Genomic DNA, 26,504 nt, shown 5'->3' with positions numbered 1-26,504 from the left:
ACTTATTGAAAGGTGTGCATACTGTTACATCTGGCATAAAACGAATACAGCATTTAATAACAAGAACATCATACCAGCAGTCAAACATGGTAATGGTAGCGTGATGGTCTGGGGCTGCTTTGCAGCTTCAGGACCTGAACAACATACCATAATTGATGGAACCATGAATTCTGAGCTCTACCAGAAAATCCTAAAGGAGATTGTCAGGCCATCAGTTCGTGACCTCAAGCTCCAGTGCACTTGGGTTATGCAGCAGGACAATGATCCAAAACACAACATCAAGTCCACCTCCAAATGGTTCAAACAAAGCAAAAATTAGGTTTTGGAGTGGCCTAGTCAAAGCCTGGACTTAAATCCAATTGAGATGCTGTATCATGACCTTACACAGGCCGTTCATGCTGGAAAATCCTACAATGTGGCTGAATTAAAACAATTCTGCAAAGAAGAGTGGGCCAATATTGTTCCACAGCAATGTTAAAAAATCATTGCCAGTTATTGCAAACTCTTGATTGCAGTTGTTGCCGCCAAGGGTGGCACAACCAGTTATTAGGTTTAGGGGGCAATTCCTTTTTCACATGAAGCCAGGCAGGTTTGGACAGCTTTTTTTGCCTTAATAAATGAAACCATCATTTAACTGCATTTTGTATTTACTCAGGTTATCTTTGTGTAATAATAAAATTAGTTTGATGATCTGAGTAATTTAAGTGTGGCAAATATGCAAAAAAAATAAATAGATTAGAAAGGGGGCAAATACTTCTTCACACAACTGTCCTGGTTTCCAATGACAATACTTTAAATCAAATGTTTTTCTTTACTAGAGACCTATTTTATTTTTTAATTATTCACTGTGATTAATTGTCGAATTGTGGTGATGAGTGAGATAACTATCATCTTTGTCACCACTGATTGTCCTCTTCCACTTTGCCTGTCAGTGGCAGGCCACACCCAGCTCCATCCACAGCCTGTGTGACTGCTGGAAATGTAGCTTTAGTGGCATTTTGTACATCACATAGAAGTGATGTGAAGGACTGCTTAGTCCCACCCATTTTCCTCTTCCTTATCTTTTTTAGCCCCAAAAAGTTGATTTGCCTTGCCAATGCATGAGCATTTTTTGGACAACAAAAAACTGGAGCCTATAGATAGACTTTATGTACACGATAATGTTTTGATTGACAAGTTTATTTCAGACCTTGGCCTGTCCTGGAACATTGCTAAACACAAACAAGCACATGCTAGGTTCTAATTCTCACCATTTCTGTCTTTCTCATTTCTAGGCGTTTGTAATATCTGTGACATCAGATTTCATTCCTCGTCTCGTGTATCAGTATATGTACAGTTCAAATGGATCCATGCATGGATTCATCAATCATACCCTTTCATACTTCAATGTCAGCCATCTAAAACCCGGAACCCAGCCAGAAAACTCACAGTTTTCCCAAGATGTTGTTTTCTGCAGGTAACGGCAACCAACCATTGTTTAACTGAGGAACAATAGTCTGTATTTGTGTGTTCATAGACGTTTCTGTGTCATGTTAGTGCAAGCATAGTAGCTGTGTTGTGGGCAGGTTACCAGCTTATTTTTCTGTAACAATGTGGGCTCTATTCAGCAAATATACAAACATTCCAACGTTTTTTTTTTTGGCTTCAGATTTTTGCAAAGAAGTGGTATTAGAAAAGGGGTATGGTATGCAGTGGCAGAGAAGTATGTTAAGTGATTGCAGCACTCTAGTCTGCATATTCCCAAGGTAATACTTAAATTGGTTGTAAACCCTTACATATCCCTTTTACCTACATGTAAGTCTATAATAAGGCTTACCTGTAGATACTGAAAATATATCCTAAACCTGCACGGTTTAGGAGATATTTGCCATATACGTTTGCACTGACATCTTCGGCACATCATGCACATGTGGGGGAGTGATGTCACGCGACTCCGACCAGTCACAGACCCCTGATGGAAGAGGGGTGAATATGGACGTAGCCACATCGGGGACTATGCAGGCTTTGTTTGCAGGTAAGTGGCAGATAATGGGCTAGTATGCGATGCGGTAAGATAATGGGCAGATAATGGGCTAGTATGCGATGCGATGTGGGATTTCGGGCCAGCGGACATGTCCGATGAGTCATACTGAACATCAGACATGTCCGACGGACAGGCTTCCAGCGGACAAGTTTCTTAGCATGCTAAGAAACATTTGTCCGCTGGAAACCTGTCCGCTAGGCCGGGAAACTGTCCGGTCGGCCCTACACACGACCGAACATGTCCGCGGAAACTGTTCGGACGTGTGTACAAGGCCTCAGAGCTTTCAGCATTTTTAAAGTGATATACTCTATTGGATTGCATAATGTTTTGTTGAATTTCAAGGGTTCACAAAGTTCACTAATCATAAACCTGTGACCAAAAAGTTTGCAGGTTCACCACCAGAAATGAGGAGCAATCCAAAATGCAGTGCTTACCTTTAATTCCTGGTGCAAGGGTCAATAAAGCCAATAGATTGAAGGAAAGGATAACCCAGCCTCCTTTATAAATAGAATGAGGCTCACAGCAGCCATATTGTTAGTGTGTGTTGACACTGTTAGGGAGAGCTGACAATCCTGTGTAGGGAGAGATACTGTTGACATTGGTACGTTCCCTCATGGTAGTAAGCCAGAGGGATTAACTCATAAAGCATAGCAAAACCAAATAACTCACCGGAGGAAAAATTCAAGATTTCGACTTTTATTTTGCCTTTCTTGGTCTCTCCTTCCCCTCCTCGTCAATATGCTGAAAATCCTTTCCAGTTTTATTCCATACCTTATTTTAGACCCAGTGATGTCCTCCTTCAGTCTATGTTTGTCTCTATGCAACGCAGACACATCCTGACTGGTGGAAAGGGCTGCCAGGATTGGAGGAGCAAAAATAGCTTGATTTCACCCATACCCATACCCCATTCCGTCATACATTATGACATTTTCTTTTCTTCAACCATGGGTTAAATAACGGAAAGAAAATTGATTGATTCCCCCATCAACACAGTGTTGATGAGGGATCCTTCCCACAGCGCTATTGGATTCTGCTGATGGGGAGAGTGAAGTCCCTTTCCCCAGTGTCAGAATACAATGATCAATGTTGGGCACTATAGCTGCTGGCAGTAATTAGGTAAAACAATGGACAGGCTGATTGCATGGAAATTGATAGCTGGATCAACTTCAGTACAACCAGCCTGCCAGCCTAGCTGGATTGAAATTCAGACAGTTAGGAAGGAACAGCAAATTTGGATACGTTTATTGCTGGCTTAAACGATGTCAGTATAGAAACGGGTCCTGTACAACTTTGCAATACTGAAGGTTACACTTAAAGGGTCACTAAAGGAATTTTTTTTTTAGCTGAAATGACTGTTTACAGGGTATAGAGACATAATCGTTAACTAATTCCTTTTAAAAATGATTAAAAATAGATAAAAACTAATCATATAATGTGCCTGCAGTTTAGTTTAGTTTTTGCTGTTGTTTCCTGGTTCTTTGATGTACAGAGCCAGAGAGCCAATAGAGGGCAGTGATGGATTGTAAAACGAAACTGGATTGGTGCTGAGGAGTTTTAGACACACAGTAATCACACCTCCTTGATTAGTGACCACAGTGAGAAATCTCCCAGTACTGTGGTTATCAGGAAACAGACAACCAGGAAGTGTCCAGAACAGAGAGGAATTACAGCAACATCAAAGCAAAAACGAACAATGAGGACATGAAACCAGGACTGCAGTAAGGTAAAGGAAGCTATTTAGCTAAAAAAAAATCCTTTAGTGACCCTTTAAGCTTTAATACCACAATCTGTAGTGAATGAGTTCTGCCAGATACCTTGGTTCAGAAGAGGGCTTCACTCTTCAGCTCTATAGCATTACATTGTGACTTCTACAGCTGTGTCAGTCATAGTACAATACAGTGGTGGCTGGTGCTCAATATTTGGGGTGGGGAACCAACGTCACCCCCGTGGGAGACGGATGCAAAGGTGGCGACCCCCCCCCCCACGTGGGAGATGAACAGAAGGGTGGCAATCACCTCTTAGGTCAAAAAATAGGTAAAACATGCAAAAGATTTTCAACCGTTGATAAACATTCCGACAGAGATGCCGCTTACCAGATCAGATGGACCTCTATTACGGAGGTCTTATGGGCTCATTAAACCAGGGGTCACTCACAGGGATCCTCGTTGGCTAGGCACTGGTATAGTAGCATATCCGTCTTCCTTCAGGCTTCCCAGAGCTGTGATAGATCCTATTACAGATGGTCTCAGCTTCCAATGGAATAGCATGGTGTACGGGTATGTTAGAGGAAGAGCAAAAAAAGCTTCATGGCAGAAGCCGCTGCTGGAAGTTTTTATCTGTTTTTTAAAACTGTTCTGCTGAATAAGCTTTTTATATGATGTAAGTAAACCTGCTTTATCAATAAAGGGGTTTTTGATTACTCAAATCATACTGCACCATGAAGCCTTTTTCGCTAATAGAGGTCCATCTGATCTGGTAAGCGGCATCTCTGTCTGAATGTTTATCAACGGCTGAAAATCTTTTGGATGACATTGTTGGATGAAGTTTTTCTTTGAGATTAGACCTAATCAACATCAGCTGCAGTGGACACTATTTTTGTTTAATACCACCTGCACTTTTATCCATGGGATTCACTAAATGTTATTTACATTTATGTAATTGCATATATTTTTTACACTTTATAACAGGACACTTTGTTTGTTTGTGCATTTTGGTTGCGCATGTTTTACCTATTTTTTTACATGTTTGTATAGCTGTGTATTCCAGCTATTTTGTACCATTGCAGCACCAGTCATTTTTTCTGATTGAAACACTATTTTCCCTCTCGTTAGGTTTGGAAACTTATAGTAATACATAACCATTGTGTGGTGGGTTATATGTAAGTCTTGGGTGACATATGTAGACCCCACTTGTATTAATTAACACAGGTCACACTGATCACTGTTTGGAGGGGGAAGCGCAGATTGCCCATGCTTTACACAATCACCTCTTAGGACCCGCTTCCCGATTGGCCTGGAGGAGTGCTCTGCGCAACAAGCCCTCCCTTTTTTGAAGCCAATAAGAGTCTCAGGCCCTAATCATGTGCTTAAAAAAAAATATTGAGATCCATTTAGATTAGGGGCCAGGAACATGGATTAAGGGGGTGGCGCCCCTGCGCCCCTTATGAACAGGCCTCCACTGATACAACAGATTTTTTTTTTGATTTAGTGAAAAGTGAACCCTCAAGAAAAGAGCCAAACTCCTTCCAACAACTCACAGAGGTGGGCTACTTATTGATCTACAGTCAACCCATTAATTTCCATGACTGTGCCAAGGGCTGTGTGTAGCCTAAGCCAATTATGTAAAACTGGATTTTGGCCAAATTGGTATATATGACAAATCAGACTTTCAGATAAGATAACAGAAATCAACCCTCAGCCATCCTCAGAATTTTAAATCACTAAACAGCATCCCCTTTATATTAAGGGGAGATAGGTAAAAAGAATAAAGCTCAACTCCAGGTAAATGTTTTTTATTTTGTTGTGGTTGGCATGGGTAAGGGTTAAACACTCTCACAGGTTTCTATTGCAATTTGTGTTTCCATTTTGGATATTTTCCTTCACTATCAGGGCAGGAAGTATTGGGAAATCTCTCCAACAGGTGCACACACAAAGCAAAAACACATTCATAGTAGAAGAGTGAGGAAGGGTCAGAACATTACACATGGTTATTATTTCTTCCTTGTCTTCCCGCTTCTTTAAAGCCCCATACATACTATCAGTTTTCCTGCAGGTTTTCTCTTCAGGTTTACCAAAACCATCTAATATGAGGTCAAACCTCAAGAGTTTCAATTTGTATGCAGTCAGGCAGGCCCTTGCACTACATGGTTTTGGTAAACCTGAAGAGAAAACCTGCAGGAAAACTATTAGTTTGTATGGGGCTTTACACACGAGCCGTAGAGTTAGGCTTCACCTATATCCTAGACTAGTAGAGATCAGGCAATGTTTTTGAACATTTAGGAAGCAAGAAATTCACTGACCTCTGAACGATAGCCAATTAGGAAGTTAGAAGGCAGAAATTTTGACGCAGCCTATAAGAATTTTTGGAACATTCACTAGTCTAGACCAACCTGCGGTCAGTGGGAACAGTTACAATTTTATAGGGCTAGACCAGCTCTTCCCTGGTCAGAACATCAAACCTCACATAGATTAAACATTTGCAAGCAACAACTTAAGAAAAAACAAAAACACGCGTCCTGCGTAATCTCTAGCCTAATGCCAGCTACTAGCTGTATGAGCAATTTACGGGAGCTTCTTGCTTCCTTTACACGTCTTACTACATTAATTGAAAATATTGTATAAGACAGAGTACAAAACTCTGACGGTTTTTCATCCCCTTTTATATAAATCCTATGAACTCCAGATAATGCAGTGTGGCTGACAAGTCCATCATCGTAATTAGGAATGAAGTGCTAGAATATGCAGATACATCTAGAATGAAGTCTAAATTGTTCCATGAAATTCTCCCTCTATGTGCAGAACATGTGACCAGTCTCACACACCTCCTTTAATTAAAGTAGCAGAGCAATAATGCATCTGACTCAGTCCCTCCAGGATAAGGAAAATAAGATCCACTCTATTAAAACCATCTGTTAGGAAAAAAACACAGCTTGAATTCACTTCCTATATTCAATATACTTTATTTTGAGGCCTATTTATAAAATGGTGAAATCAGTAGTATGCTGTTTTTCATTGGTCAGGAGTTCTTAATGTTTTGGCTATTTATATTTATTTATGTTTTCGACAGTTAATAACATTCCTTTAGTTAAAAGAAATGTAAATAGCTATGAGGTTTGATGCTGCTGTGCACACTCTGGAGCTTGGGGACAGTGAGTGTTAGGAACATGAGATGAAAACGTTCACAGGTCAGCATTTGTCAGGCTTCTCTGTTCAGACTTTCAGCACCAGATGCACCTATACATAAAGTAAGTAAAGCTAAATAAGGGGGCAGATATTGATTTTTCATTAGTCAGCCTGTAAAATTATAATTTAGGACTGCTCATCCATACACTTGAGTACACAACATATTGTTATTGGCTCTCTTCAAAATCATTGAGAGACAGTGAGAGCCATATAAACAAGACCGAATTACTTGCAACTGCAGAAAAGCAGTGAGTATATCTAAGTAAAGCATCTGATACATAAAGTGCCACTAAACCATACCTCCCAACATTTTGAGATGTGAATGAGGGACACCTACTAGCAAATGTATGTAGGCATAGGACACGTCCCCTGCCACACCCCCTTAAAGGAGAATTAACCAAAAAAAAGGTTAATTGAATCAACAAGGGACTTTTTTTTACCACTACTATTCCTTTATATTGGCTTTTAATATTTACAAATACAGCAATTTATCATTTGGATGAAAGGTTTAGCACTGGGAGACACTTTTTGAAAGATAAAAAGTGCATTTTAAATACAACTATATAGATCAGACCAAAATGAGGGACAAATGGGGGGGGGGGTAGAGGGACATTGCTCCAAATCAGGGACAGTCCCTTCAAATCAGGGACAGTGGGAAGCTATGCTAAACTCTGGTGAAAAAAATAAGTAAAATCTATTCAAGTAGGTATTCTTCACTTGGAAAAGTACCATATATTGCTCTCATCCTCCAACAAATCTCCATTTTGTTGGTGATCTAGCTTCCTGTTAGAGAGTGGCTACATTTGTTCTCCATGGTCCCACTATATGTAGGAATGTAGCCACCCTCTCTTGCTCACTCCAAAGATGGACTAGGGACTATGGACTATGGGATTTTTAGTGTCCATAGAGCAGTACTTGATCCCAACTAACATGCTCTGCTTGTTCCAAACAGAAGTAAGGGGAAAATGAGAGGTTGGGAGGACAAGGAGGCAGAAAAACACAGTAAGAAACAAGCTCATGAATAATAGAATACAAGACCATTAAGTGAATGATGTGTATGGATTTGTTTTGGAGAATAAGGATCCTTTAGTGTCACTTTATATAAAAATGGCAACCGCTTCAACAAATATTTGATTCTTCAATGATCACTTAGGGCCAGATTCATAGATATTTGCGGCGGCTTAACGTAACATCTTTAAGTTACACCGCCGCAAGTTTTCAGCGCAAGTGCCTGATTCACCAAGCACTTGCGTGTAAACTTACGGTGGTGTAACGTAAAGCTGTCCGGCGCAAGCCCGCCTAATTCAAATGGGGCGTGCACCATTTAAATTAGGCGCGCTCCCGCGCCGAACGGTCTACGCATGCTCCGTTCGGAATTTTCCCGCCGTGCTTTGTGCGAAATTACGGCGCCCCGACGTGTTTTTTGAACGGCGACGTGCGTAACGTAATTTTGTATTCCCGGACGTCTTACCCCAAAAAAAAAATGTACATTTTGCCGCGGGAACGACGGCCATACTTTAACATGGAGGAGTAATTTTACCCCATGTAAATAGCACTCTTTACGAAACAAAACGAAAAACCGACGTAAGAGAATGCGACGAACGCGCGTACCTTCGTGGATCGCCGTAATCAGCTAATTTGCATACCCGACGCTGGAAAACGACGCAAACTCCACCCAGCGGCCGCCGGAGAATTACACCTAAGATCCGAAGGCGTACGAAGCCGTACACCTGTCGGATCTTAGCCAAAAGCCGTCGTATCTTTGTTTGTGAATGACAAATAAAGATACGACGCGGCAAATTTGAAAGTACGCCGGAGTAAAAGCAGATACTCTGGCGTACTTTTTCTGTGAATCTGGCCCTTAATTCCTAAACCTAAGCTGAGCATTGCAGTACAATGGATTGGCCATCTTGTGCTGCTTCTTCCTCTCCCAGTCTGGGCCCTGCTGTACAGGGAAAGTAAGAGGTTACTAGGTCAAATTCAGGTACTTACTACACATCGCTTGCTTTTAAAAAAACCTGAGCTGCATTTATTTGTGTTTTTTTTTTTCAATTTCTTTATTATTATATATTTTTTTATTTTTATTAATTAATCCAAAATATAAAATACATCACTTAACATCCCTTGTGTACCAATTACCTTTTATTAACCCCCCCCCCCCTTCCCAATTCCTTTTCTCCATTTCTTTATCTATACACCGACCTTAGCTCCCAACCCCGTCCCTTCCTCTGCTCTTATAAATTCTACATTTCTCCCTGACTGCTTAATCTCTATCCAGATTTTCCATTTACTTTCAAAACGTTCTATTCCTTCTTCTTCACTGAATCTAAGATATTCCATATTAAAGATCTCACCTACTTTTCTACACCAACTTCGCATCCCAGGCCTTTCCTTCTCTTGCCATTGTCGGGGTATTAAGCTTTTAGCAGCGTTTATTAGATGGGGCACCAATGTTCTCAGATATTGTTTATTTGACATTCCTACCCCATGAAACAAACATCCCCAGGGGTCTTCTGGGATCTCTATACTCGTTATCTCTTTGATTATCTGCAACACTTTTCTCCAGTAAAAAAAATTTTTGGACACGTCCACCATATATGGGTCATCGTTCCCACCTCCCCACACTCACGCCAACATAATCGTGAAACTTCCTTTTGATACTTATTTGCCTTATCTGGTGTTATATACCAGCATACTAGGCATTTGTAACTCATTCGATAGTATTACTTACTGTTTGTTGCCGTAGAGTGTGTCAACTTAAAATTTTTCCCCAAGTCTTGATCTTTTTCTACGCTCTCCAATTCTTCCTCCCACTTTGTTATGAATGGTGGCATTTCCGGTCCTTCCAATCTTACAAGGATCTTACTAATCCTGGAGATCCCCCTCCCTGTTCCTTCTGCCATACATAGCCGCTCAAACGGTCTTAAATCTACCTCAGATCTTAGTGGCTGCGGCAAAATGTTTCAGCTGGGAGTACCACCAATTATCTATAACCAACAATTCCTTTTTTTGTTTTAACTCCTGTAACATGTATATTTTCCCTTTCCTTGTGATATCTTTTAATTGTGCATCTTCTTTTTTAATCCATTCCCAGAACAATCTCTGTTTCCCCGGTGTAAAAAAGTTTGTTTCTTTTAGTGGGTTCAAAGGTGAATTCAATTCCCATTTTTCCTTTTTGTGTGTCCAGTCCCAAGTCAACAAACTTTTCTTTGTGATAACATGTTTTCGCAAATTTCTCTGAACTCAGGTGGTATCCATATTATCTTCCCCAGTGCAGCCTGACTTATCGTGTTTTCCAATTGAACCCATCTTTTTTCCTTAAAGTGGTGTTCCAGCTGAAAAAAAAACTTTTTTTAAAAGTCAGCAGCTACAAACACTGTAGCTGCTGACTTTTAATAAGCACACTTACCTGTCCAGGGAGCCCACAATGTCGGCCCACCGAGGCCGATCGGGTGGCGGCACCACCATTCGTACTAACGGAAACATGCAGTGGAGCCTTGCGGCTTCACTGCCCGTTTCCTACTGCGCATGCACGAGTCACGCCGCGCTTCTGGGACACACACAAGTTCCAGACAGCGTGAGGAGGATGAGAAAGAAGCTATCCGCGGTATAGGAAGTGGCAGATTAGAAAGACTCCCTAGCAACAGCCATTTCTGGTAAGTAAAACATTTTCTTTTCACATTTTTAGGAGCCTTTTTGTGTATTTTTTTTTTAGGGTGGACCTCCGCTTTAATCATTTTTACCCATTATAACACCCGTGATAAAATTATTGCACTATAATATTTTTTAATATGCAGGACCCCCAGCTCCCCTTGCTTTTTATCTTTGTTCATAACTACGAGGCTTATCCTCTGCTTTTTTTTTCTGCCATATAAACCTAAGGAGTAATGTTTTTTGTATTTTAAAGCGGTTGTAAACCCGCATCAAAATTTTTTATTTTTTTTTCTCCTGCAAGGCAAAAGTCATAATGAGCTAATATGCACCGCATATTAGTTCATTATGAAATACTTACCTCGGAACGAGGTGTGTAGAACTTACCTGGTCCACGCCGAGCGAGATGTCCTCTTGCCTGGCGTGTCTTCCGGGTATCACCGCTCCAGCGCTGTGATTGGCTGGAGCGGCGATGACGTCACTCCCGCGCGTGCGCGCGGGAGATTTAAATTCGGCAAGGTCCGGCGGCTGCCGGTCCTTTCGCCATCGATCCCCCCTGCGCATGCGCTGCGGCGCATTGCGAGGGGAATATCTCCTAAACCATGCAGGTTTAGGAGATATTCTCCTTACCTACAGGTAAGCCTTATTATAGGCTTACCTGTAGGTAAAAGTAAAAAAAGTGGGTTTACAACCACTTTAAAAAATGCTTGTGGGAGGGGAATTGGCAACATTTTCCTTTTATACGTGATCTTTTAAAAATGTTAATCCTGCCTAACCAAGAGAGGTGTCCTACTGTAATCCTATTGATTTCCGATTGTATATAATTCAAGAGCGGGATAAAGTTTGCCTGGTAAATGATCTCTTCCGATGGTGCTATTTTTACTCCCAGGTATTTTAATTCCTTTTCTCGCCATATAAATGGGAACTCTTGTTGGAATATCTGTGCCTCTTGTTTCTTTATGTTGATGTTTTGAATTTTTGATTTTGAGGGTTTAATTTTTAAATATTTCCCCGTAAGTTTTGAGTAACCTCAATAGATTGGGAAGAGTTACTCTAGGATTGGTGACGAAGAACAATATATCGTCGGCATATGCCACTAATTTATGCTTAATTTCTTTTTTTTAATATCTGCTTTGGTGGCAGCTTTCAGCCAGAGGGGGCATTTATACAAATATACTGATAAATACTGTATTAGCATGCTATCACATTCAATGCACTTGTGTTCCTACCAGTGTTCATCTTTAGCATATCCATATTTATGTGATTTTGTCCTATCGATGATTCCTTTTTAAAAGCAAACCCCTTCTGAATGCCATCACTTGACTATCTATATATTTTTCATCTCCTTCTTTGGTTTTCTCTTCCCAGAGTCTGTCTGCGATGTTAATCTTCTCTGTGATTTATTGGAGATGAGCTATTTGGCAACATATAAATGAAAAAAAAAAAAAAACTTTCACCATCGGAATATTGTCTACATGACGTTACCTTGTTGGCTAGGAACGGCTTATCTAGACACCCATTATTTGGCTGCTTGAACATGACTGTCTGAAATCAGTTTAAAGTTTATTAGCACCTGTCACGTTTACTGAGATGAATAATTACATTGACTGACTGAATGACATCTAGTTTAGACAAGAACTGTCCTGTGTGTCTTTGAATGTGAAAATTGTGTATCATTTAATGCTAGCTTTGCTTGTGTCTTGTGCTTAATTCTGGTTTTAATAAATGCCATGACATAATTTTACATGACTTCTCAGACTTGTCCGCATACGGCTTTTATTTATAAAGCTCTTCGGGGTGAGGAGTGGTGTGTGTAACATTTTACAGTCACACAAGATTTTTACATGCTTAGAAAAAGAAGAGAGTACATTCAGACTGCAGAGATACCTTCTGGCATCCTCACATCATATTCTCCTCTTCTACTTCCTTTGGTTTCCAACTTAAGTTCTTTTACACCTCCACTCCTTCCCCATTTTTATTTCATGTGCTTTTCTGTCCCGGTACCCCTCCCTTTACCCCAACCCTATTCTTCCATCACCTCCCCCAGACCCTCTCTTCTCCTCTTCTCTTCCTTCCTCTGCTATTCCTCTAATCTTCTACTCTTCTTTCTCCCCTTACCCTGTTCTCCATCCCTCTCATCTCCCATCAATCTCCCTGTTTAATCTCCTCTTCTCTATCTCTGATGTCTTTTTGTCTTCTCTACCTCCAATCTCCTCTCTTTTTACTCCAATATCTCCTCCTTACTCTCCAATCTCCTTTCCTCTTCTTTTCTCCTCAAATTTGCTCTCCCCTGAATCTCCTGTCCTCTTCATCCAATCTCCTCACCTCTCCTTTACTTTCCCTTCAGTATCTTTACTTCTTTCCTCTCTCGGATCATATATGTTCATCTTTTCTCCTCTATCTCTCCAAACTCTTCTCCTCTCCATCTATGCTTCTCCCCTGCCAAACTTTTAATCCCTGCTTGCCTCTCCCTCCAATCTCCTTTCCTTTCTCTCCAGACTTTCTCTTCTCCTTTCCTTTTTTATTTCTGTCTTTCTCCATTCTCCATCTTCTTCGGTCTCCTCTCTTCTCTCTCCAGCCTCTACTTCTTTCATCTACCCCACTCTAATATTCCCTATTATTCTCTCTCCTATTCTCCCTCCAGTCTCTTGTCCTTTTGTCTCCCATTGCTTTCCTCCTGTTTCCTCCAGTCCCTTCTCCTTTACTAATCTCTTTCCTCTTCTCTGCTCTGCTCTCCTCTCCTCTGTTCTCTCCTCTCTTCTCCCCTTCCCACCTCTCCTTTTTTATTCTCTTCTTTATTTCCCCAAACACCTCTCCTCTGTCCTCTCCTCTCTTCTCCCCTTCCCACTTCTCATTTTTTCTTCTCTTCCTTAATTCCTCAAACACCTCTCCTCTTTCCTCTCCTCTCTTCTCCCCTTGCCACCTCTCCTTTTTTCTTCTCCAACCTACTCATCCTCTGCCCTCTCCTCTGTCTTCTTCTCTCCTCTCCCCTTGCCACGTCTCTCTTTTATCTTCTCTTTTTTATTTCCCCAACCTCCTCTCCTCTGTTCTCTTCTCTTTTCTGTCTTCTTCTCTCCTCTCCCCTTACCACCTCTCCTTTTATCTGCTTTTCTGTTTTTCCTCAACCTCCTCTCCTCTGTTCTCTTCTCTATCGTCTTCTATCCTCTCCTCTCCCGACCTCTCCATTTTTCTTCTCTTATTTATTTCCCCAACCTCCTCTCCTCTGTCTTCTTCTCTCCTCTCCCCTTACCACCTCTGCTTTTTTTCTTCTTTATTTCCCCAATCTCCTCTTCTCTTTTCTTCTTTTCACCTCTAATCTCATCTTCCTGTGTTTCTGTTGCCCTTTATCCCCCCTCTTCCTACTGCCTCTTTCCCTTACTCCTCATGATTATGTGTTATATAAAATCCTGCAATTGATTCTGCTTGAGACTGGAGCCTTTATAAAAAAAAAAAAAAAACTTTAGCAGCATATAGAAATGTACTCTCATTATATGCAGCTGTTCTGACTTCTATGAACAATAGTTCCAGTAATCTGCTAATGTGTAAATATGATTAACAGGATGGTAAAGTAAAGGGAAAACCAAAGACATAGATGCTATGCTCAGGGTAATCCTGTCAACGAATTCCACTCAGCTATTGACAGATAACCAAATATTTGATCGCCAGTCATGCAATAAAGAGCTTTTTTCGAAGAAAAAGTTGAACGGAAATATAATTTTAGCATTCCTAGTATTAATTTTTTCTTTTTTTAAAAGCCGAACTTCAGGTAGATATAAAAGGACACACAAAATGTAACTCTGTAATAATTAATACATAATTAAATGCATTTTTTAAATGCAAGCCGTGTAAGTACCAGAATTTGACTTTGTATCAACCTCGTGCTGTCCAGCAATACAAACAGTGAATTAGGAGTTCATTAATGTGCAGCTTCTTCTTGCACCAGTCACCGGTTGAGGGTCAGAAGGAGACCTGTAAGTAAAAAGTGAAAGTGAAACTGCAGCATCGAACAATCATGGCCACTCCTTTGCCAAACAGGGTTGTGGGGCAAAGCTGTTTAAGCCTCAGGACTGGATGAACAGGTCCCATAAATGTACACTATATTGTCAAAAGGATTGGGACACCTGCCTTTACAAGCACATGAAGGTCCATGAAGACATGGATAAGCGAGTTTGGAGGAAAATGACTGGCCTGCACAGAGTACTAACCTCAACCTGATAGAACAACAGGGTTGCATTAGAGCAGAGATTGCGAGCCAGGCCTCATCCAACATCTGTGCCTGACCTCACAAATGTCACCTGTGTATTTAGCTGCTTGCTTAGAGCTTTTCCCCCATGTATAATAATTATTTATTCATTAAAGCCCAACTCAGGTAAACCAATGAATTAGAGCAGAGACTGCGAGCCAGGCCTTCTCGTCCAACATTAGTGCCTGACCTCTCAAATGTTCTTCTGGAAGAATGGTCATAGAAACACTCCTAAACCTTGTGGACAGCCTTCTTAGAAGAGTTGAAGCTGTTATAGCTGCAACGGGTGGGCCAACTCAATATTGAACCCTACGAACTAAGATTGGGATACCATTAAAGTTCATGTGTGTGTAAAGGCAGGCGTCCCAATACTTTTGACAATATAATGTATGTCATATGCGCATTTAGCTGCTTGCTTGGAGCTTTTTAGTATGTATTATTAATTATTTATTCATTAAAGCCCAACTCAGGAAAACCAAAAAACTATCCCTTGCAGTGGGATTGCACCTACACTGTCAGGAATATTTGCATGTTTATTTCTAGGGAACATAGAGAAGAAGTTCTAATTATCTGCTTCCCCATGCTGCTAGACTGGTCCCCAAAGTGTCTTCTCCTCAATGGTCTAAGGTCGTGATGTCATCAAGAGTCCATAGGCCTGCATTGGATGTGATAATTTAGCACAAGATGTATGAGTGAACTGGTGTCTTTGGTGTCTTTGGTGTTATCACAGTGATCTCAATAAAAGGTACACTGTAGTTATAAAGGGATGGACATGGTCAGCAACAATACCCAGGTAGGCCATGGCATTTAAATGATGCTCAATTGGTACTAAGGGGCCCAAAGTGTGCCAAGAAAATATCCCCCACACCATTACATCACAACCACCAGCCTGAACGGTTGATGCAAGGCAGGATGGATCCAGTCATTCATGTTGTTTACACCAAATTGTGACCCTATCATCTCTATAAAAATAAGAAAAAAATAATGGAAATCATACTTTTATCCTTACAATGTTATGAATATGGTACTTCAAAATGAAACAAGCACTCATACCTTACTCTTAAATAAAAATGTATTTTTTATCCCCAGATATAAAGATTATCGAGAACCTCCTTGGTCTTCGAACCAGTATGACTTTTCCAAGCAATACTGGACAGTTTTAGCTGTACGACTAGCCTTTGTTATACTCTTTCAGGTAAATATACTGTATGATAACATGCAATTGGATTCTTGCAGAACTCAACTTTGAAGGGTCAGTCTAAAGTGATATTTTCCCTAGAAGAAATGTGGCGGGTGAAGTCACCTTCTAACTTCTTATATCTCTAGGGGACTCCAATAACAAGATCTCTTCCCCACAGTTCTTAAAAGGCATTTTACCGCTTCTCCTGTCGTACTAAGTCCAATAGAATAAATTTCAAAAACATGTGAATTTCTGTTCAGACAAGCTTTTTGCCTTTCTAGTGTCTGTGTTTTACTGATTTCTGACACCAAGGGAAACAATGTGGTCCAGGAATTACTTTCATAATGGTGGGCATTAATATATCTACACAAATGTCGTGGAAAAGAGTTATAAAGTGGTCTTTGCCAAAGGTGTGAAGAGTACAACAAATGTAATTTCATAAATGTTTAGTTGTAGTAAAGTCTGACTTTATTGATTAAAATTTGTTTCAGGCATGTTTCAGGGTTTCCAGAACGCTCCGTTTCTCAGGGCTACAGACAAGGAATAAAAACAGGGTACATTATTGTTAATTTTTTATTAAAGCGGAGTTCCACCCAAAATTGGAACTTCCGCTTAATCCACTCCTCGCCCCCTTACATGCCACATTTGGCATGTAATCTTTTTGGAGGGGGGAGTGGGGGCTTCAGGAGGAGTGGGACTTCCTGTCCCACTTCCTCCTTCCGCTGAGGGGATGCTAAGGCGAAATAGCCTAATCGCCTTTCTGCAGCCCCTCCCTGTAGGCTATTGCCTGGGACATGTGACAGGTCCCAGGCAATGGCCTGTCCAATTGGATGGCGTGGCGCCGCTCGCGCATGCACAGTGGGTGCCCCGGCCATGAAGCCGAAAGCTGTCACAGCCGGGTGCCCACACTTGGAATTAAGACGCTCCGCTCCTCTCCCCCCCTCTCCGTCCGGCGCGTCGCTGGAACGTGGAGCAGGTGAGTGTCTGTTTATTAAAAGCCAGCAGCTACACTTTTTGTAGCTGCTGACTTTTAATAAACATAAAAACTGACTGGAACACCCCTTTAGTGATTATATTCCTTGCCTGTAGTCCTGAAGAAAAAGCATTTTAAGACATCCTGGCTTCTGAGATATTTTACCTACAAAGTCTGACTTAATTTCACCTGAATTTCAGTTGTATGTTGTTTGTGGAGTTATTCACAGTTTATCTCTACTGGTTTTACCAGTAGAGATATGAATATCTGGCAACAGTGACTATGGCTTAAGAACTGCCTTTATTACTCTTATCGAAGATGTTTATTCAGTTATGTGGATCCCCACAGATGAGCACCTGGCAGGACTCATACATGGGCAATCAAAGTGGTTGCAGGAAAGAAATTTGCACCTTGTATGACTGGCCTTATGCCGTGTACACACAATCGGTATGTCTGATGAAAACGGTCTGATGGACCGTTTTCATCAGGAAACCTGTCCGATCCGCCCGAAAATTATCCGCTCGGGCCTACACACGGCCAAACATGTCTGCTAAAACTGGTCCGCGGACCAGTTTCAGCAGACATGTTTGGTCGTGTGTACGGGGCCTAAGAGAAACAAATGCAAACCATCAATTAAAAATGATATAAAAGTTAAATAAATAACATTGACCTAAAATAAGTTGCAAATAGGATATTAGTTTAGGCATAGTAGCTTACAGTCTAGCTTTGGGTCTTATAGTCATGTCTGATTGGCTTCCAGGGCAAATCAGAACTGACTTGGTAGGGCTTCCAGGACCAATCAGAACTGAAGTGCTAGGGCTTCCAGGGCCAACCAGAAACGAAGTGCTAGGGCTTCCAGGGCCAATCAGAACTGACGTGGTAGGGCTTCCAGGGCCAATCAAAACTGAAGTACTAGGGCTTCCAGGGCCAATCAGAAATGAAGTGCTAGGGCTTACAGGGCCAATCAGAACTGACGTGGTAGGGCTTCCAGGGCCAATCAAAACTGAAGTGCTAGGGCTTCCAGGGCCAATCAGAACTGATGGAGCAGGGGTCAAGGACCACCAGAAAGCTTTTCATGTCGACGCATTACACTTTCCTCAAACAGGCGGACCTACTTTCCAGTTCTCTTTACATATCCATCATATTCTACCACTGCCACCCGGTAGCCGAAACAGACTGCTTGACTGTCACCATTAAGAATTTTTAGATAACATTCTCATTATATTCCTGTTGGACCATCTTCTAGTACAGCATCTCTGCTTATGTTTTGCAGTACCCTGAGTTTTTATTTAGGTTTTACAGTCAGTTGAAGTGTTTTTCTTTAATTGAAAGAAATCATTTGGAGCTGTCTGAAGATTTATTATGCCATTAGCATATTTTCTCATTAGACCTCTCCAATTAAACTTTTTATTAGCTGGAATATTGTGTATAAGACAACAAATCCACAAAACGGCCCAGGAACCGCAGCCATCTCCGGAATGATTGGGGACAATTAGCGTTTGGCACAGACCGTCAGTCCCATTTTATGAATCGAACATGTTCTTGTGAAATCTCTGCACAGGTCTGTGCATACTTGCATAGGCATTGTCTGTGTGCACAGTAAGCTTGTATTTAAAAGTTCAATGTCATAAGCATAGCCAGATACCCCCCCCCCCCCAAAAAAAAAGCATGCTCTAGAGGTCACTGCCAAAACACACATCCTATAAAACAAAGAAGCAAAGTCAAGTTGTGGCTCTGTCGATAGCAATCAGAGAGATTTCTAGATATTATAAAAATGGGAAAAATTATGTATAACAAACATAAAATGGTATTAAACCCAAAAGCAAACATTTATTCAATTGCAACCTACCAATTCTTAGATGTGATGGCTGCATTGGTTTTCTTTTTTAGGTCTCTTTTCCTTATTTTCACCAAGTAATCGGTCCAGTAAGTTGTGATTTCAACAGAACAAGCTGTCCTGTTAGAGATTTGAGACACACCATTTACCACTGACATTTGTGCTTACAATGATCAGCTTTTATTTATTTATTTATTTATTTATGTACAAGAGGGGAAAACAGTTTGCTGTAACTGCTTATAAAGTGTGAGCCAGAGTTTGGCTTCAATTTGTTAGTGTATTTAAAGCTACTAGTACATTTAACAGTCCCATCCTGCAGACTGACAATGCTACTGTCCAAGGGTGTCTATTTTGCTCCTTCATCCAGAGTGTAAGAATTATAATACAGGAGGTATGTTACTGGCCATATCACCAGGTGAATATAGAGGATTTATAAAAATAAAAATAAAAAAAAAATCTAATAAAATGCAGCCACCACAACTAGGGAGTAGTAAGCTGCAATATATTACATTTTTTTGGTTTTGGGTTTAGTACCATTTTCACTGGCTCACCACGGTACCAGGACAATAACACTTCCAATTTAGTTGCTATTGGCAACTTCTCTAATGTTTCTGAGATTTAAATATATATATATATATATATATATATATATATATATATATATATATATATATATATATATATTATGATCATTCACATATACAGGTGATCAGCTTTCTGTAAAGCTTCATGTACACTAGCCTACACTGGCAGGTCCTAAACTTGGGTTTAATAGCTCCTGGCATTTTGTTTTTGTTTTTGGAAAATAATTTTTATTGTTTTCAAAAACACATATAGGGCCAGATTCACAGACAGCGGCGTATGTTTGAGCGGGCTCAGCGCATCTCATATGCGCTACGCCGACGTAACATTGTGAGGCAAGCTGAGTATTCACAAAGCACTTGCTCCCATATTTAGGCCAGCGTAACGTAAATAGGCCGGCGTAAGCCCGCCTAATTCAAAGTAGGCAGGTAGTGGGCGTGTTGTATTAAAATTAACCATGACCCCATGTAAATGAATGGCCGAACGAACGGCGCATGCGCGCGCATGCTCAGAATCACGTCGCATATACTCCCTAAGATTCGACGGCTCAATGCGTACGACGTGAACGTAACCTACGCCCAGCCCCATTCACCTACGACTTACGTAAACGACGTAAAATACGACGCTGTTCCCGCGCCCATACCTTAACATGACATACCCCTGCTTTATGAGGGGTAAACTTACGCCGGACATACGAGTTACGTAAACAGCGTAGCTTACTGCGACGGGGCGCAAGTACGTTCGTGAATCGGCGTATCTAGGTCATTTACATATTCGACGCGTAAAAAAAAAAATATCGCAGAGGTGATCAAATACCACCAAAAGAAAGCTCTATTTGTGGGGAAAAAAGGATGTAAATTTTGTTTGGGAGCCACGTCGCACGGCCGCGCAATTGTCACTTAAAGTGATAAAGTGCCGAATCGCAACAAATGGCCTGGTCTTTGACCACCAAAATGGTCCGGGGCTGAAGCAGTTAAATATTTTAAATTGTACAATTAAAAAAAAAACATTGACCTAAAACCATTACACTTTTCTTTATGCTACTAAAAACAAACTGAAAGATGGTTTTTGATTGGTTTATTATAGCGTATTACACTTTTCACTTCCAAATTTGCCCAACTGAATAAGCCGATATGTCAAGTAAAAAGATTCTTTCCGTAAATTGAAATTTAATGCCATAGTTAAGCCTATACAGGACTTTGCCAGATAAACCTAATCACAGACATCTGTTTCTAAGTGCAGCTACTCATTTGCATATAATTACCTACAATCATCAGTTTTTAACCAACTGCATTATGAGACCTTCAAAGGAGACATTTGAGGCTGTTTTCAGACAAAATGTCTCATTGAAATCAGTGAAATTCAAGAAGCTAAAATTATGACTAATCAACCCGGGGCTCCAAAGGTCACTAGAAAGGACATTTCTGACTGCTACGATAGCCTGTGGTTTAGGGTGAGTAAGGAAAAAGAGATTTTGAATAGTCAGAAATATCTCATAAAGTAAAAATAAAACACATTCACTGACACCAATAAATTAGCTTTTTTTAGATCAATTTTTTTTATGTCATAAAACACAAGGGTCCCTTCCTTGCATCCTACTGGGTTGCCAACTCATCCTTTTGATGTAAACCTGTACTAAAATTAAACATTAATGGACAGGCCAGATCTAGACCTCAGGGGGGGGGGGGGACCGCAGCACCCCTCATGCACAGAGTTGATGTACATTCTCAGTGACAGTCAGACATTTTTAAAATGCATGACATGTCATTCTGAGGTCATATGTGCACACACACACATGCAGCCATAGTGCTCTATTAGTGGTTTGCTGGAGCTAACAAATTTGTTTTTAAAAACAATACAATATACCAGTTCAGCGTATAACATTTTACAAATGATGGCCAGCAAAATATTATTTCCCAAGATACACTAAATTAAAGTAATTTTTTATTATTATAGATTTTATAATATTTTATTATTGTAGATTTTTAATTATTATATATCATTTTTATATTGTTTTAAAATATTCTGGTATAGGGGGGGGGGGGGGCTCTGTCGGGGGGTCCAAGGCAGTATCACCTTTGTCTCCTTAATTGCATCATAGACTGGAGTTTTATTCCTTCTCCAATCTGTTCCAAAAAAAGTTTTGGCTATAGATACACTTTAAAACCAACACTAAGCCCCCCAAATTCAAATATCAAATGTCTTAATGTAAGTGGACAGTAGATATTTTCTAAAATAAAAAAAATTATTCCCCACACCAAAATACAGGAAAATTAAATGCATGATTGGCAGGATCCAAGAATAAAGGAGGAGTGAGAAACTCAACATTTTCATGTTGTAACTGCAGTAGATTTTCTATAGGAAGATTTGGAAAACTTGTAACATGAGTAGCTCCCAACTTTTTACAGTCATGCTGGGAAAGTGAAGTAATCACACCATGTCTGGGACCATTGTGCAAAGGATTAGACTCTTGCTCTCTACACAAAGCAAGAAATCTATTAGCTAGAAATAGTTTATGTGTATACCAGGAAGACCTTGCTTATGACAGTTTATTGTGACAGATGATCCTACACCAAAATGGCTTCTAGAGTCCAGTGGCGGTGCATCCATTAAGGGCGCACAGGTACCGCCCACCTCTGTCAAGCCACCCCTATATGACTAATAGATAGATTCATGCATTGTATGAATCTATCCATGGCAGCCGCTGCCACCCCCTATTCAGGCGTCCAGCCCCTTTTCGGACACCGGGCGCCTGAGTTACAGCTGTGGGGGTTATTTATTTTTTTAAGCACACGATTAGAGCCATAGGCTATAATAGTTTTCAAAAAGGTAGACTCGAAACGCAGAGCATTGCGCTCGGAGCCCACCCAGGTGTGTTAGAAAAGCAAATTAATATTTACTTTTCTAACACGGAACCGTCTCTCCGCCAATCAGGAAGCGTGGGTCTAATACCTATCACCTGAATGGCTGAGGATAGAGGCGATCCTATTGGATGCCTTGCAGAATGGAAGAAGAGATGCAGGGAAGCATGGAGGACCCACTACATGTCCCATACAGCTCGCCGCTGTCACCCGCTGCCTGACCCACCACGAAGATGGGGTAAGTGCCGGTTGGGCAGGGGTCACAATGGCTGCATATGATGGGCACAAATGGCTGCATATGATGGGGCATAAGTGGCTGCATATGATGGACACAAGTGACTGCATATGATGGGCACAAGTGGCTGTATATGATGAGCACAGGTGCCTGCATATGATGAGCACAATGGCTGCATTTGATGGCACCGTGAGGCTGCAATTGATGGGTTTTTTTTCAGTCTTTTTCAGTTTGTTGGCGCCCCCCCAAAAAAATTTGAGCACCAGCCGCCACTGTTCTAGACTCCATTGGGATTGATTTACCAAAGCTTAATATGCTGTTTACTTTGCAACAGAGGTTGCACTCTGCAAGGAAGAGCTTAGTGAATGTGGTGAAGCTTTACTTTGCAAAGAACACCCATCAAAATAAAAATCAATACATGATAGAAGCCAACAGAACTTCACCTGATTCACTAAAATATGGGGACAAGTCTCTTTCAGAGTGCAGCTGCACTTGCAAAGTGAACATTCAATTTGCCTTTGGTATATCAGCTCCACCAATTAGCTTTTATGGGATGAAACACCTCAAAGGGAAGGCCCAGTCTGGAGCTTGGTCTTCTGGTACTTCCTGGTATATGGAGGAATGTACCCCTTTCAATTTCACACAGGTGGGCAGGACAAGCCGTGTGACACTAAGACCCCTTTCACACTGAGGCGCTTTGCAGGTGTTAAAACGCTAACATTGTGCCCTGAAAGAACGGCTCCATTCACTCTAGTGTGAAAGCGCTCGGGCTTTCACACTGGAGCGGTGTGCTAGCAGGACAGTAAGAAAAAGTCCTGCTAGCAGCATTTTTGAGGCGCTGTAGGATCGGTGAATACATTGTTCCTAAAGCGCCCTTGCCCATTGAAATCAATGGGCAGCGCCGCCAAACCGTCAGCAAAGTGCGCTTTGCAGGCGGTTTTAACCCTTTCTTGGACGCTAGCGGGGGTTAAAAGTACCCCGCTAGCGACCGAATAGCACCGCGAAAACTACGGTAAAGTGCTGCTCGTACATTTTGGCGCTTTACTGCTGACGCCCCCACCGCCCCAGTGTGAAAGGGGGCTAAATAACAGAATGCTGTTGACTCCTGCAGGACTAGGAACAGTAAAATTATCTGAAAAGAAATCTGTTGGAATAGAATTTCTCTTTGAACAATAAGCATTATCCGATGACAAGGACTGAACGTAGCATGTTAAAAGAGAGATTTTATGGTTTGGTTTACAGGAACTGAAAACAAGGGGCATTTTTAGTGAATACATTTTCCAGGAACAAAACCTACATATTACTTTTGAAGTCATTTTGCAATTGGTTGGTTGATATTAACAGACAAGTATTTTTTCAGTACTTTAGACTTTTCATCATTGGCAACCCCTTGACAACAGATCTGACCTTTCCCATGAATGCTTCAACTTGGCAGGTATACTGGCCCAGCAGATGCTTCACATCTACAGTATATTGAGCCGTGGGCGATAGAAATGTAACTAGAGAGTCACTGATGCAGTTGGCAAATATCGGCATGTTCCATTCTGCTCAAAAAAATATACAGTACCTATTGGTCAGAAAAATCTCAAGCTGCAGTCAATGGGGTTGGTTGACTAAAAGTATATAGGCTGTTCAGTTTGCAAATAAAGTTTCGGTTTATATAGAATAAGTCACTTGCAAGGAACAAGAACTTCACCCCATTCACTAAACTTTGGGGCAAATTTCCTTTGCTTTTGGTAAATCAACCCCAGCTTGGCAATCCTCAACGGGTTGGGTCAAAAGTACACTCTGTTTCCAGGTAATGTTTAGAGTAAGGAAGGGTCAGATCTCCTTTTAAGCCTTTACTGCTACCTGTGTCTCCATTGGAGGTGTGAGGATACATTTTCAAATTGGAACACAGGTAGGAATAGAAACCTGAAGTGGATCTAATCATTCTTCTTCTCTTTTATTGCTGTCTGTATATCTATTGAAGAAATGCTGCTTACTTCCTGCTTTGATGACTACAGTGGACGTGAAGAGAAGTCCAGAAGTCCAACCACAAACTTTCCCCCCTGCTGTGCATACAGCACAGTAGTAGTGAAAGCTTGACAGCCTGGCTTCTCTTCTCTATCCAAAATAAAAAATATGCTTTGGCTTGACTTCCACTGTACTCCAGTTTGTATAAAATGTATTTTTTATTTCCTTCTAGAACTTGGTTATGTTCTTGAGTGCGGTGGTGGACTGGTTAATTCCCGACATTCCCAAGGACATTAGCGAGCAAATCAAGAGAGAGAAGAGCCTGATTGTCAACGTCTTCCTCAAAGAGGAACACAAAAAACTCCAACTCTTGGAGAACTTTATTATGCACGACAAACAGCGAGCAAAGACAGAGAACAGGGGGCGGCGGAGCCGAGCAGCGAGCTTCTGCCAGTTTAGCCGCAGCCAACGTGGCAGCTTCACATCGTTCAGCTCACACCACACCGACGTGTGACTCCTTTTAAGCCTGCTAGATATACAGCAAAGAAAATACTTATACAGTCAAAGCGTATAATATTGAAACTGGAGATGGAAGAACGTGTGAAATGACAGAATGGGATGAAGGCAGAATTTTTTTTTTTAAGTTAATTTTACCGCAAACGTCTCCAAAAATGATCTGAAGCAGGCTTTGTAATCTATAACGAATAGTCTGATGCTCAGTACGGCACAGACAGGCTTAAGTACGACTTGGTACAAAATAATTCCTGCTGCTCGTAATATGCATGTGGCTACCAGAACCGAATACAGGACAAGGAGTAGGAGCAAAAAAAGGCCACAACTTTTTGTTTTTTCACGTTTGAATTCTTTTTTTTTTTTAAATAGATTTAGCCAAGCTCATAAATTTTTCATGAGCAATGACTTTAAATCATGTGACAACTCTTAAACACTGCGCGCTATTGAGAATCCTGCTGCTGTGCTTTAAAATAAGACAGTGTAAGCATATCAATATACATCAGATTCATACAATTGCTAGACTGCACATTGTACTCAAAAGCATATTTTTATTTTTTAATGGATTAAAATGTACAGTAAAAAGAAAGTATATCTTTTAATGAAGCTGCTCAACTTAAACACAAAAACAAACAAAAGGAATGTATATCTTTAAATTAAATTGCTTTACTGGGAATGTGTATATTTGCAATAAACTAACTTCCTCTGCTACCTTTGTGCTCTCCAGACGACATGCAATCCGTGCCCTCCTTATTGTGCGTGTATAGCTGGGTGCTCTTGAAAACTTTTTGAATGTATAGCGAGAAGAACCACAATCTCAGGGCTAATTTTATATTGTTTGTTCTTGAAGATGATGTATCAAAGATGTTTTTGATACCTGGACATTAAAACACATATAAATGATCCAACCTCTAAATGTAACCATCACATTTTGTCTCTGATGCTGATAAAAGAAAGGAATGAATGTATAATCAGAGGTGATAATAAACCTTTTCTTTCTTGAGTGGTGATTTAGATGTATTTTTTCTTTAAAGGGCAGCTTTTACTGAAGGTGGAGAAACGAAATTGTAAGCTAAATCTGAATTTGAGGCAGATATGAAAGACGTAATTTATTGAAACTCCGTGTTACGTTTATTAAACTGAAAAATTGAAATAACCTCCAAGGATGGGATTTTTGGGGCAACAAACAAAATAAGAAAAAATTGTGTATATTGAAAAACAACATTCATTTACGGTATTGTACAAAAGATAAATATATAGTCAAAAGAGATTGGATAATATCATCATTATGAAGCATTTAAAAACATGGAGATTGATGAAATCTGAGTTGTCGAGTGATACTATCTGTCATCTAATACAAAACCACCAGATCAACTGGTGGCAGTAAAGGCGGGTATCCAACACGTTTCAAATGAAAAAAACATTCTTCCTCAGGGAATACTGTAGTATCACAATCTACAATAGATCAAGACTACAATTATTTTCCATTTATTATTGAACAAAATAATCCAACAAATAATCACAATTATCACACTTTCTTAAGTGTGTTCAA

General features: G+C 40.6%; 1 protein-coding gene across 3 annotated transcripts in view; it reads left to right on the top strand.

The window, feature by feature from the left end:
• ANO2 (anoctamin 2) overlaps window positions 1-25,955 on the top strand; it is a 315,904-nt gene extending 289,949 nt beyond the window's left edge. For all 3 annotated transcript variants that reach the window (XM_040345150.1, XM_040345151.1, XM_040345152.1), the window contains 3 exons: window positions 1,275-1,456; window positions 15,908-16,013; window positions 24,675-25,955. In XM_040345150.1, coding sequence (XP_040201084.1) covers window positions 1,275-1,456; window positions 15,908-16,013; window positions 24,675-24,956 — 570 coding nt within the window. In that variant the 3' untranslated portion in view covers window positions 24,957-25,955. The remainder of the gene's footprint in view (window positions 1-1,274; window positions 1,457-15,907; window positions 16,014-24,674) is intronic.
• Window positions 25,956-26,504: the final 549 nt, after the last annotated feature.

This window comes from Rana temporaria, chromosome 3, assembly GCF_905171775.1.
Source record: "Rana temporaria chromosome 3, aRanTem1.1, whole genome shotgun sequence".
In the NCBI taxonomy this organism is placed as follows: Eukaryota; Metazoa; Chordata; class Amphibia; order Anura; family Ranidae; genus Rana; species Rana temporaria.
This window is presented reverse-complemented; position numbering and strand designations above follow the sequence as displayed.